This window comes from Balaenoptera borealis (assembly GCF_965194805.1).
Source record: "Balaenoptera borealis genome assembly, chromosome: 2".
Classification (NCBI taxonomy): Eukaryota; Metazoa; Chordata; class Mammalia; order Artiodactyla; family Balaenopteridae; genus Balaenoptera; species Balaenoptera borealis.
Genome location: NC_138867.1, coordinates 171,400,422 through 171,414,351, shown reverse-complemented (window position 1 = coordinate 171,414,351; position 13,930 = coordinate 171,400,422). Strand labels below are relative to the sequence as shown.

Sequence of the window (13,930 nt, the reverse complement as noted above, 5' to 3'; positions counted from 1 at the left end):
GTGTCTTCCAGAGCCCTCAGAACAGTATTCACACCATCTCCATATGACAAGACAGGAGAATCCCTGAATGGGAAACCTGAGTTTAAAACCTTTCTTTTCCCATAACTTGGCTTAGGATTCACCCCTGAATTACTAAACCATTCTGCCTAATACTCTCCCCTCTGTTTAGGCGGTTCTTCAAGAACTACCAATATGTTCTGGCCTTTCTCTCTCTGGCCACTGAGGAGATCAACAAGAACCCCCACCTACTCCCCAACCTGTCCTTTGGTTATGATCTCTACAGTGCCTTTGAAAGTGACCATAGGACTTTGGGAAGTGACCTGTTTTGGCTCTCTCAGGGGAATCAGATGCCCCAGCCAATTTATGGCTGACTAATATTCCATTGTATATATGTGCCACATCTCCTTTATCCATTCATCTGTCAATGGACACTTAGGTTGCTTCCATGTCTGGCTATTGTAAATAGAGCTGCAATGAACATTGTGGTACATGACTCTTTTTGAATTATGGTTTTCTCAGGGTATATGTCCAGTAGTGGGATTGCTGGGTCGTATGGTAGTTCTATTTTTAGTTTTTAAAGGAACCTCCATACTGTTCTCCATAGTGGCTGTATCAATTTACATTCCCACCAACAGTGCAGGAGGGTTCCCTTTTCTCCACACCCTCTCCAGCATTTGTTTGGAGCTTTCTTTTTAAAATTAAAATGTGAAATTTGAATAAAATGGAGGACAAAGGCCACCATCCATGGCGAATGTCTCAGCTCATTTGGATATTCTATCCCTTTTGTCTCCCTGGAGAAATGTGTCTCAAATTTAGAGTGCATCACAATCATCTAGAGGGTTTTAAAATCTCAGATTTCTAGACGTCAATCCAAGTAGATCTAGGGTGGGAATGGAGAATTTTCATTTCTAAGAGGTTCCCAGGTGATGTTGATGCTGCTGGTACAGGCATCACACATTGAGAAAGGGATTCTGGGACATTACAAAGCTGATGTGAGACAAAGAAAGCAGAAGGTCATTGTCCAGCACCAAATCCAGACCAATTTACAGAATAAATTATTCAAACACTAAAACTTTACTTCCTGATATATTTAAAATCCATCCACTAACTATACTTATGTAAGATGTCATCTTTTGAGTGACCTCCTCTAGTAAATTAGCAATGACAGGTTAAGATTCCTAATCCTTTCTCCACTAATTCAGTTATGAGAGTCTAGTCACAATGATACATTTAAAACATAAATCTGATCTGTTCACCATAATGTTTCATATATATCTGAAAATTTTTGTAAGCATTGGCTCATAGGCTTATTAGATGGAGAAGTCCCAGAAACTACCATCTCCAAACTGGAGAACCAGAAAAGCCAGTAGTATATTTGATTCCAAGTCTGAATGCCTGAGAACCAGGGGTTCTGAAGTCCAAAGGCAGGAAAAGATGGATGTCCCAGCTTAGGAAGAGAGAATGCATTCATCCTTCCTTCACTTTTTGTTTCATTTGGGCCCTGAGCAAATCGCATAACACCCAACCACATTGGTGAGAGTGAATCTCCTTACTCAGTCTGTGGAATCAAATGCTAATCTTTTCTAGAAACACCCTTAATTACACAACCAGAAACAATGCTTAACCAGCAATCTGGATATCCCACAGCTCAATCAAGTTGACACAAAAAATTAGCTGTCATCCATGGCTTTATCCAGCTAACACTAATAGAAAGAGAACAATGTGACCTATGGAATTTTAAAATTTGGAGAACACACATTAAGGAAAGTAAACCCACACAGGGGACCCTTGTTTCTATAACATCTATATTTAACCAAAGAAATCGAGTTATTGTCATTTCAAAATGTAGTCCAGAACAGAACAAGATATGTTACTGTTACCGAACATAAGTTCATGTTCCTGAAGCACAGTCAGGTCAAACAAACTGAAACGCCAGAGTTTGGAACAGAGAAGGTCTTACTGCAGGACCAAGCAAGGAAGAATGTGTAGCTCATGTTCAAAAACCCTGAATTCCCACATGGTTTTCAGGGAGAAGTTTTTATAGGTAAAATTTGAATTTTATTTTATTTATTTTTTTATACAGCAGGTTCTTATTAGTTATCCATTTTATACATATTAGTGTATATATGTCAATTCCAATCTAGGGCTGCAGGGTTTGTGACTTTTTCTGGTTGGTTGGTGGTTAACAGTGCGCTGTTATGGGAATCTTGTGCTCAGGCTGAAGTTACCATCCTCCACCTGGGTGGGGTCTTTAGTTCCTGCAGAAGAACTCAACAATATTGTTATATATATTCCTTCAGGAGGCACCCTGCCCCAAGGCTGCACTATTGTTTCTTGAATGCTCTTCCTTTCATTCCCTCCCTTCCCTCATAAGCTACTTTTTGAATGTGCCCTTTGGAACTCAGGGAAGTTCAAGGAGACTGAATGAAACCTATTTCCTATAAACAAGAAACAGGGGACACAGAAAGGATTTGTACCAGGGAGGGCCTCATAAGGCCCAGCTTCGTTTCATTATATCCTTTTCTTCTTTCTGAGCCTTGAAATATGATGCCTTATGATTTATAGCACATGTCAATACAAAAGTTAAATTTGATTCATTATACTTGATCTGTATCAAGATTTCACAAGATTTATACTTGTAAGAGAGTATTCACACAGAGTATTTATCCTTTCTTACACAGTGCCTATTCTAGTTTGCCCCATTTTTCTAGTGTTTTTTCAGTATATTGTTTCATTTGACAGTATTTGTATTGAATATTTACATAATTTAGCTTGATGTACTTTACCAAGGTATGTAATGCGAATCTCTTCTCCCACACAAGTTTTCCATTCCCTCTGTCCTTCTGACGAATTTTGATGAATACTGAATCCTAAAATATCTTAATCTGATCCAAGTTATAATTTCCCCTCTCTGTTTGAGTGTTATTGCATCAAAAGGAAAGAATTTTCTCCTCATTGTGAAACTGCTCCTTTTTAACAAAATTAAAGTTTTGTATTGTGTTTGTCTTAGAACTGAAACTAAGAATTTAGGTAATTAAGAACATAGTGATTCTAAACAGTTTAGCTGGATTACTCAACAGCAAGACAGAGCAAATAGCCTAACAGAAGCTGAGAGTGAAGAATAATAAACAACTCAACACAGAGTTAAAATGGAAGAGAGATATCATTAAAAGGGGAGAAGAGTAAATGTGGGGAGGAATTGATACTGAAATGGAGCAGGACCTTATGGTCCTTCCCCCCACCACCATGTCCTCAGCCTGACTTTTGTCTGTGGAAAAAGTTTAGCCAAAGAATAAGTTTAATCAGAGAAGTGAGAAAATGCTGCAGAAACAAAGGAAAGCAGTCCAACAAGACTAAATAAAAATAGTTTAGTCATTAAGCATAGTTAAGGACCTTTAATTCCTTCTCAAGGGCTATAGATAATATTCTGAGCCATATCCTGTGAGCTAGGTACTGAAACCCCTACCAGGTGGAAGAAGTTAACTACATGATGACCAGACTGTAGCCATGACATAAGCTGCCACAATTCTGAGAACTGGCCTCAAGGAAATGGGAACAAACCAACTCTGGAAATAAAGACGAACTGTACTTCAAACAATTAAGATGACCACTGCATGACCAATTTCAAGACAGCTGTCAGAGCTGACTGCTTTTCTGCATGTAGCCCCCTCTCTCTGTCTATAAAATCTCTTGTTCCCTGATTGTCGGGGGCAGGGGGTCAGCCTTTGGACAGGAGTCTGCCCTCCCCCACCCCCAGTTGCTGACATCCAAAATAAAGCAAACTTTCCTTTCCACCAACCTTGCCTCTTTAATGGCTTTTGAGTGGCAAGCATCTGGACCCCACTTTCGGTTACAATATCACAAGTGAAAATACACAAGCATTTTTCAAATTGATGAAAGTCATCCACCCACAGTTGGAGTAACTCAACATTCCCTAAGAAAAGCATATACAGAGGAAACAGAACTATTCTATGATCTAAAAGCCAAAGGTAACCTAATAGATTTGTAGAGAATACAGAAGACAAACGAGCAAGAAAAAAGTTAATTGGTGACATTGATATTGAAACCAAATAAGATAGATACCAACAGAGCACCAATTTTGTGTGATTTTTTTTTTTATTGGAGTACAGTTGCTTTACACTGTTGTGTCAGTTTCTGCTGTACAACAATGTGAATCAGCCCATAGGTATATATATATATCCCCTCTTTTTTGGATTTCCTTCCCATTTATGTCACCACAGAGCACTGAGTAGAGTTCCCTGTGCTATACAGTAGGTTCTCATTAGTTATCTATTTTATACATAGTAGTGTATATATGTCAATCCCAATCTCCCAATTCATCCCACCCCTACCCTTTCCCCCTTGGTATCTATACCATTTTTAAAGTGCAAAAAGTATCATATCAAACCAGAATTCTATGTCGAGCATCATATTGTCCCAAGTAAAGATGTCTGTAAATCTTAAAGTGAAACATTTCATTGTTAGCAGTCTTGAATTAAACAAAATACTAGTGAGTTATTAAGTCAAAAGGAAAAAAATCCCAGATTGAAAACCAGGAATGAGGGAAGGAATGAAGAGGAAAGGAAGGGATAATTTCAAAATAAATATAAATAAATTTTGTTTTATAAGGAACTAGATACATCTCATGGAGATTAAAATATATGTAGAATTAAAATGCATGACAGCAGTGTTAGAAAAGTCAGGAAGGTGTAATGGAATTGAAAGTGTTCTAAGGTTTTAGTCATTGGGAAAGGTGGTAAAAGTAATTATCCGTATTAGAATAATAAGTGAAGGATTCATAATTTAGTCACCAATGTAACTACACCCAGATCTGTACATGATTTGGATTAACAAGTTGACAGAGGGAACAATGGAATAATAAAAGTGAAGTAAAAAAAGTAAAGAGAATATTTAGGTCAAAGAATGAGGAAAAAGTAAGAGGGTTGTAATCATCTCAAATTCCCAGTAATTAGATAAAATGTAAACGCACAAAACACTAATTTTGTTGTAATGGCTGTATGATATAGACAGTATAGACTTGTCAATAAGTATTTTTGACTTTTTTATTGATAAACATTTCAACAGTCTCTACTTTTTCGTATTAAAACATGTTACCTGGAAAATTTTATATATAGAAACTTCCATTCCTATTTTTGTAGAATGTATTCCAGAGTGAGAAAAAAAGGAAATACTAAAATATTGACTAAAATGTTGACATAAACTCTAAGTAACGCCCACATACACATATGTATTACATTTTTTTCATCTAGGACAGTATGCAAATGTGAGTAGCCCCATATTTTTATCTTTGTGTGAAAGGATTTAAGAATCTCTCCAGTCCCATTAATCTGAGACAGGGTGCCTCCTCTGGATTATCCAGTGATTGGATTATCCACTCTCTTAGTCTATAAAAGAAGAATCAGAGGCAGAAGTCACTCCTTTTTCCAGCAAGCTACAGGCTGTCTGCATCTCAGGAGTGGGTCCCAGGACAGCTCTTGAACTGGGGGAACCTGCATCAGCCTTTTTCACAAATCAGACTCTGGTGAGTGTGGCATCTTTATTGATGGCAAGAGTGTCCATTTGTATCCTTATTTCTTCAGTAAAATCTCTTTAAGTTAGCAGACTACTCTTAAAACAAGAAGTTATCTTACTGAAGTTATTTCTTTGGTGTTGGTATTAAGAAATATTCAAGGTTTTGTATATCTTTGTACATGAAGCTTTCTTGGGATAATAATCCAGATTTTTGTTTTCGTTTTTTTTTTTAATCAATTAATTTATTTTATTTATTTTTGGCTGTGTTGGGTCTTCCTTGCTGCGTGCGTGCTTTCTCCAGTTGCGGTGAGCGGGGGCTACTCTTCGTTGCGGTGCGTGGGCTTCTCATTGCGGTGGCTTCTCTTGTTGCGGAGCACGGGCTCTAGGCGCACAGGCTTCAGTAGTTGGGGCACGAGGACTCAGTAGTTGTGGCTTTTGGGCTCTAGAGCGCAGGCTCAGTAGTTGTGGCGCACAGGCTTCATTGCTCCGCGGCGTGTGGGAACTTCCCGGACCAGGGCTTGAACCCTTGTCCCCTGCATTGGCAGGCGGATTCTTAACCACTGCGCCACCAGGGAAGCCCTGGATTTTTGTTTTTAAACCAACATCACTGGGAAGGGAAGTAGTGTTTTTAGCCCTGTGCTGTTGAAATTGCTCTCCTCTCTGGAAAATTCTTTACCCAGAATATGCTTGGTTTTTTGTTTTTTGTTTTTTCTTTATTTTTTGTCCACACCATGCCATGTGGCTTGTGGGATCTTAGTTCCCGGACCAGGGATTGAACCTGGGCCAGGGCAGTGAAAGCGCTGAGTCCTAACCACTGGACAGCCAGGGAACTCCCCTTTTTCTTTTCTTTTTTAAAATTAAGTTCTCTGCTCTAATGTCATTAGTCAGGCTTCCCCAAGCTCATCATCATCAGAAATTGTAGTTAATTCTCCCTCCCTCTCTCCTTCTTACTGCTCTTCCTCCAAGTCTCCTTCTATTTCTGTGTTAGCCTTACTGTTAATCAGAGCACTTATTCATACCTAACAGCACTTATTCATACCAACACTAGAGTAGACACTCTTCAGTCATTTAACCCTTTTATCTCATCAGCATTAAAATAAACTGGGGCAGTGACTTTGTTAAGTGCAATTCTGAATCCTGGGTTTTAGTTCACAACTTGGCATATATTAGGTGCTCTGTAAATAAGAGGATCAAGTAATTTTCCCTCCAGACTCAAACATCTTGAGTGTTTTAAGGGGTAGTGTTAATAATTATGACAGGACAGCAGGAATGAAATTCGATTTATTATTTCTCCCTTTAAAAATATGAGGACAGGGCTTCCCTGGTGGCGCAGTGGTTGAGAATCTGCCTGCCAATGCAGGGGACATGGGTTCGAGTCCTGGTCTGGGAAGATTCCCACATGCCGTGGAGCAACTAAGCCCGTGAGCCACAACTACTGAGCCTGCGCGTCTGGAGCCTGTGCTCCGCAACGAGAGGCCGCAATAGTGAGAGGTCCGCCCACCGCGATGAAGAGTGGCCCCCGCTTGCCGCAACTAGAGAAAGCCCTCGCACAGAAACGAAGACCCAACACAGCCTAAAATACATAAATAAATTAATAAATTAATTAATTTAAAAAAAATATGAGGACAGCAATGAAAGATATAAAAGAAAGGGTGGGGACTTCCCTGGTAGTGCAGTAGTTAAGAATCTCCCTGCCAACGCAGCAGACCCGGGTTTGATCCCTGGTCCGGGAAGATCCCACATGCCGCGGAGCAACTAAGCCCATTGCACTGCAACGAAGAGTAGCTCCGGTTCTCAACTAGAGAAAGCCCACTTGCAGCATCGAAGACCCAACACAGCCAGAAATTAATTAATTAAAAAAATATATAAAAGAAAGTGTGCACTGATTAGCTTTACATTTTAAACAGATTTCTGTGACTAGAGTCTTAAAATGGATTACAAAGAGAAAAAGGATTTGAAATCTTAATGAGAATTGATTGCAGTATATCACAAAAGAGACTATCAGTGCATAATTGTAGTTGAGTGAATTTATTTCAAAAATGTAGAAAAAAAGGTTTGTTTTGGGGTATGGATAAATTCTTTGAAAAATACATCTGAGCATTTCCTAGGGACAAAGCAATAAGTGAATAATATGTCAGTGTTAAACATTAAGGTCCAGATCAGTCTTCTCTTCATTGGATATCAATTTAGTGAGAAAAACAATATAAAATGAAAGAGAGCAATACACATACAATTTAAAATTGGAAAAAAAAATAGAAAATGTAATATTGATTTTGATTAGTGGATCAGGAAAGGTCACTTGTGCAAATGGTGTTTTGCAGGAAAATTGAAAGGTGTTCCAAGAATTATTCAAGGGAGTCGCCGGGTCCTGCGTGGAGGTGCTCCTAGAAAGTGTTGTTGGAGCATTGGAGGTTCGTTCTCACCTCAGATCCGGGGCAGGTCAGGTTCCAGGTCCATGATCTTCCCCTGAGATCTCCCTTATCTCCCTCAGCTTCAAGAAAATGGCTGAAGCAATGGAGTCCGAGATGGAGGAAACTTTCAAAACTGTTACTTTCTGGAGGAAGAAGAAGGAACAAGAAGAATTCCGTAAACTCTTTATTGGTGGCTTGAGCTCTGAAACCACAGAAGAAAGTCTGAGGAACTACTACCAGCAATGGGGAAAACTTACAGGCTGTGTGGTCATAAGGGATCCTGCCAGCAAAAGATCAAGAGGATTCGGTTTTGTCACGTTTTCATCCATGGCTGAGGTGGATGTTGCCATGGCTGCCAGACCTCACTCCATTGATGGGAAAACTGTTGCGCCCAAACGTGCTGTCCCAAGAGAGGATTCTGGACAGCGGGGCGCTTTCTTGACTGTGAAGAAGCTGTTTGTTGGTGGAATTGAAGAAGATACTGAGGAGCATCATCTTAGAGATTACTTTGAGAAATACGGAAAAATCGATGCCATTGAGATAATTACCGATAGGGAGTCTGGAAAGAAAAGAGGCTTTGGATTTGTTACTTTTGATGACCATGATCCGGTGGATAAGCTTGTGCTGCAGAAAGACCATAGCATCAATGGTCATCATGCAGAAGTAAGAAAGGCCTTGTCTCGACCTAAAATGCAGGGAGTCCAAAGTTCTAGAGGTGGAAGAGGAGGCAACGTCGGTTTTGGAGATTCTCCTGGTGGTGGTGGAAATGTTGGAGCAGGACCAGGACGAGGAAGGAAATTTGGAGGACGATCTGATGGATTCAGGAGTGGTCGGTGGTCTTGGTCATGGCTCTAATAGGTGTGGAGGAGGACCTGGAGGTGACAATTTTGGAGGTGGCCCTGGTTATGGAGGAGGAGGAAGATATGGTGGTGGAGGACCTGGATCTGGCAACTGGGGTGGAGGATCCGGGGGTGGGTATGGCATCTATGGAGGAGGAAAGTGTGCAAGTGGAAACGACAATGATTTTCAGAAATCATAACCAGCAACCTTCTAACTGAGCTTAGTGAAGAGTGGAAACTTTGGCTGCAGGAACAAGGATTACACCGTGGAGGAAAGTATGGTCCAGGAGGCAGTTGAGGAAGTGGGCGTTATGGAGGGACCATCCGATACTGAGCTTCTATTTGCTGTGGGCAAGCGGGAAAGCCCAGAGGCAGCAGAACATCTTCAGGTCGTGGAAACTCTTACCTCAGTCATGCAGAAATATGCAGTGATATGGCAGAAGACATCAGAGCAGATGCAGAGAGCCATTTGTGAATGGATTGGATTATTTAAGAACATTACCTGGACTGCTTTCTGCTCCTCCATCTTCGTGGGCTTCCTAGAACTATTGCAACACCACCAGCATGTCTCAGGCTGAGTTTGAGAAAGCTGCTGAGGAAGTTAAGCACCTGAAGACCAAGCCAGCAGACGATGAGATGCTGTTCATCTACAGCCGCTACAAACAAGCAACCGTGGGTGACATAAATACAGAATGGCCTGGAATGTTGGACCTCAAAGGCAAGGCCAAGTGGGATGCGTGGAATGAGCTGAAAGGGACTTCCAGGGAAGATGCCATGAAAGCTTATGTCAACAAAGTAGAAGAACTAAAGAAAAAATATGGAATGTAAGGGACTGGGTTTGGCTGCCAGCCACACATTTCACCAAAACTGACCTAATACCTTGTTTTTCTAATGCTGTGGATGAAGTTAATAAATAACTAGTTAACCCAGTTGCTCAAAATAGCCCAGGATATGACACTAACAGAGTAGGGGCTGAAATGGTTACTGATCCTCGCTGAGTAGTTTTTATCAATAGATCAATTAAAAGTACGTTTGTTACTTAAAAAAAAAGAACATTACCTTACTATGGAGGAAAGATTGTGGAAAAAAATGCTTTTGAGACAGTTTCTTGGCTTTCTAATTGTTTCTTTCTACTGGTCTTTGTAAGAGTGTAGAAGTATACCTTCTTTGATAATGTTGAAATTTGTAAGTGTTGGGTGACATATGAAACCATTTTCAAGAATTTTCTCACAAAGTTTTGAAAAGCTGTTATCCAGGACCATGGTGTAATGAGACATAATGTTACATGTATTCCTTTAAAAAACCGAAGTGTCTGTGTAGACTTAAGAAGCTATTGTACATTTATGATCTAATAAAGACTTCTAAAGGAAAAACAACTGTTGGTTGTCCTCTTTCATTGATCATTTTTTGCATTTTTATTTTTTATCTTTTAAATAAATATTTCTTAGTTTTATGAGATCACTGACATACAGCTCCGTATAAGTTTAAATGTGCAGTTTAATGATATGACTTTCATATATTGTGAACTGATTACCACAAAACTTTAACATTCATCTCATACTTAAAACACTTTTTCTTATGATGAGAATTCTTAATTCTCACTATCATACAGCAGTGTTAAGTATGGCCCTCATGTACATTACATCTTTTGTATTTCTCTTATAACTGGAAGTTTATACCTTTTGACAACCTTCATCCTCTTTCTCCTCGCGCCAATTCTCCACCTCTGGTAATCACAAATACATTTGTCTTGTTACCAATGTGTCCTAAAGCAGCAGTTCGCCTGAGTCCACCAAGCTGTAGCCCTGGGGATGGCTGTGTTCTTTTCTACTGCCTTGAGCTGTGCTTAATGAGGGGAGGGCCTGAAATTTTCCTGGTGGGAGTTTGAAAGATAAACCTTGAGAAGGGGCGTTTTTGAGAGGTCCAGAAGTAGATGTCACCAAACTGATGATGCATGGACATGCATGGGCACCAGCTTACCAATTAAAATCCTGAAATGTTTCCAATCAGAGCAGTAAACAGTCACTGAGCTGGGGTCACCGCAAGTACCCATGCCATGACCAGGAGCTAAAGGGTTTTTATCTGGCATTTTGAAATTCATCCCCTGGAAAGATAGATAACTTGACACTTCTGAGTTAAAAGCCTCCTTTTTAAATTTATTTATTATTTATTTATTTTTATTTATTTATTATTTTTAATATTTATATATTTATTTTTATTTATTTTTTATTATTTGTTTGTTTGTTTGTTTATTATTTTTTTAATTTATGGCTGTCCAGACGCGCAGGCTCAGTAGCCGTGGCTCATGGGCTTAGCTACTCCGCGGCATGTGGGATTTTCCCAGACCAGGGCTCGAACCCGTGTCCTCTGCATTGGCAGGCAGATTCTCAACCACTGCGCCACCAGGGAAGCCCAAAAGCCTCCTTTCTGATGGGTGCAAGTGTCATGGAGACACACAGCAGGCTGGCCTCTGCCAGGGAGGCCTTTTCAGTATAGCCAGCAGCTGAGGATAAACCCTGGTTGCCAGCAGCCCAGGCCCTACCTGATGTGACACAGACGGATGTGCCATGTCACACTCTCTTTAGCAAAGAGTGATTTGCTAAAGGGAAGTTGGTAAGGCTGCACTTTCACTCCAAAGAGAAAGAGAATGCCAGGCCCCAGGGCTTATCCAAGGCTAGGAGGAGGGAGTGGTGTAAGAAGAGTTTCTCCTGCAGGACTGCGAGGCTCCTGAGAGCAGAGGCAGCATGGAGCGCTATTGAGTAAGTCTTGTGGGTACAACTATGGCAGAGCAGAGATAACTTATTGCACCTTTGGCTTTCCAGTGGTCAAAGGGCACTCACAGTCAACACGAAGGGGCAGAAGTTTGCAACAAGGGTCTACCTTACTAGTCAAATATATGTGTATAATAAATGCATGCTAGCTTATTCAAAACAGAATAAAGAAGAAATACTCATTACAATCAAATGCATGTTAATGTTTCGCTGTACTTGCTTTCTCACATAGCTATCATCTACCATCAATCAAACCATCTTATGTGTTGATACATTTCTCTTTCCCTTTTTCTCCAGCTTCATTGATGTATGATTGAAAAATAAAAATGGTATATATTTAGGTTATACGGTGTGGTGTCTTTTTTACCCCTAAGGATGCACAATGTGATGATATATCAGTTTTTGTTACATGTATGTTGATTCTCTGTTGTAATCACTGTCTTCTTGGTGGGTTGACATTTTTATCATCAGGTAATGTCCCTTTTTGTCCCTAGTAATTTTCTTTGATGTGAAATCTACTCTGGCATCTGTAGTGGCTGCCCTGATGCCCAGCCCTGGCCGGCCGAGTCCTAGAGCAGAAGAGCAGATGGATGGAGGTGAGGAGGAAGGCCCGGGGCTCGCCCCACCGCTCAGTACCCCAGAGGGTGACTCAGGAGGAGACCACAGCCAAGCCCACCTGGTGGCGTCCTCCTCACTCAGAAACATCAGCAGGACGGCCACAACGTGGTTCATGCCCTGCCAGTAGCCCACCTCCTGCAAGAGCCAGACGTGCATGGAGGACCCACCCGGAGGCCTCCTCTGCCCCCTCCCCACACTACCACCTCAGCTCCTGATGGGCTCTCTCCTGGCCAAGCTCACACCGCTCTGGAGGGGCCACCCGAGATGCCCTCCGGGCCGGGAGAACCCCTATAGCAGCTCAGGTGCCAGCACCACGGCAGCCCCGTGCCTGAGGCTCTGGGTGCCATCCTGAGGTCCTCTGTCTCAGACAAGGCGTGTAGGGCGATGGGGCCCAGCACGGCGTGGAGGTCCTGCCATGAGGGCAGCCTGGGACCCTGACTGTGGCCCGTGCGGGACTGGGAGGGCACATGGCCAGAGGGCTGGCCCAAGACCCCACTGTGGGCAGCCTGTGGGGTTGTCTCAGCTGATGTTCCTCGAGGGAATGTTCTGGAAAGAGCAGATAGGGTGGAGGCTCCCTCCCTTGGGGCCCCACAGGAGTCTGGGTTACTGGGAACGTTCATCCCTGCTAAGTTTCCGATTAATAATACGGCATCTTCAGGATCAAAACTCAAGTTTCATAACAACAGCAATGCTTGTCAGGCCTCGAGCTAATTGTTACAAAACCTTTCCGCTGCGGCGAGCGCCTGGCAGCCCCGTCAAGTGCGGGTCTTGCTCAACCCAGGAGTTAGGCGCTGTTTCTGTCCTGGAAAGTGGAGTCTGCACCCCAGCCTTTCTGTCTCAGTCTAAGATTGGGGAGCCCCCTACATCAACTCTGTGACCCTGCGCGCCTGCATCCTGACCATCGTGAAGACCCCCTGGAAGGGGCAGGGCCTGGGCGCCGGGATACTCACGGTGTCATACACGGAGTAGGCTGCCAGCGCGTGGAACAGGGCTTGCTGCCTGGGGAAGGGGACACAGGGGTGCTTGTTTCATGCTGATGCTCTTAGTTTCATATTGTCTGACAACCCTCATGACACAACAGGTGTGTTTAAGAAATAAGGCAAAAAAGCAGTGAAGTCTTCAGGGCACCTCAGTGTGAAACATTTTTCAGGGGTAAAGCGTACATGCAAGGAAACGCATAGAGCCCAGGTGTACGGTGTGATGAGCTTTGATTTTCTTTATTTTTTCAGTTTGCACACAGAACAGCTCAGTCTCTGGGATGCACGGCCCGTGGGTTTCACACAAGGGTGGGGCCGCCGCATCCGCGCTCCAGCTTAAGCCCCCAGCCTCTCAGCCCCGGCAGCCACTGCTCCTTATCCTCCTGGGGTTGTGCCTTTTCCAGAGCGTCCTGTGAATGGAGTCATACATGGGTCTGGATTCTTTCACTTAGCAAAACAAGTCTGAGACTCACCCATGCTTTTTTTTTTTTTTTTTAAATAAATATTTATTTATTTATTTATTTATGGCTGTGTTGGGTCTTCGTTTCTGTGCGAGGGCTTTCTTCTAGTTGTGGCAAGCGGGGGCCACTCTTCATCACGGTGCGCAGGCCTCTCACTATCGCAGCCTCTCTTGTTGCGGAGCACAGGCTCCAGATGCGCAGGCTCAGTAATTGTGGCTCACGGGCCCAGTTGCTCCGCGGCATGTGGGATCTTCCCAGACCAGGGCTCGAACCCGTGTCCCCTGCATTGGCAGGCAGATTCTCAACCACTGCGCCACCAGG

At 42.4% G+C, this 13,930-nt stretch overlaps 1 protein-coding gene and 1 pseudogene across 2 annotated transcripts; both read left to right on the top strand.

Moving 5' to 3' along the window:
* Positions 1-3,746: 3,746 nt before the first annotated feature.
* On the top strand, positions 3,747-9,116 carry LOC309624617 (heterogeneous nuclear ribonucleoproteins A2/B1 pseudogene; annotated as a pseudogene). Its single transcript has one exon. The product of its transcript is annotated as a heterogeneous nuclear ribonucleoproteins A2/B1 pseudogene (transcript).
* Positions 9,117-9,310: 194 nt separating this feature from the next.
* LOC309624630 (acyl-CoA-binding protein) lies at positions 9,311-9,835 on the top strand. The gene has a single exon (XM_082382948.1). The coding sequence runs from the start codon at positions 9,347-9,349 to the stop codon at positions 9,608-9,610; it is 264 nt and encodes an 87-aa protein (XP_082239074.1). The 5' UTR covers positions 9,311-9,346; the 3' UTR covers positions 9,611-9,835.
* Positions 9,836-13,930: the final 4,095 nt, after the last annotated feature.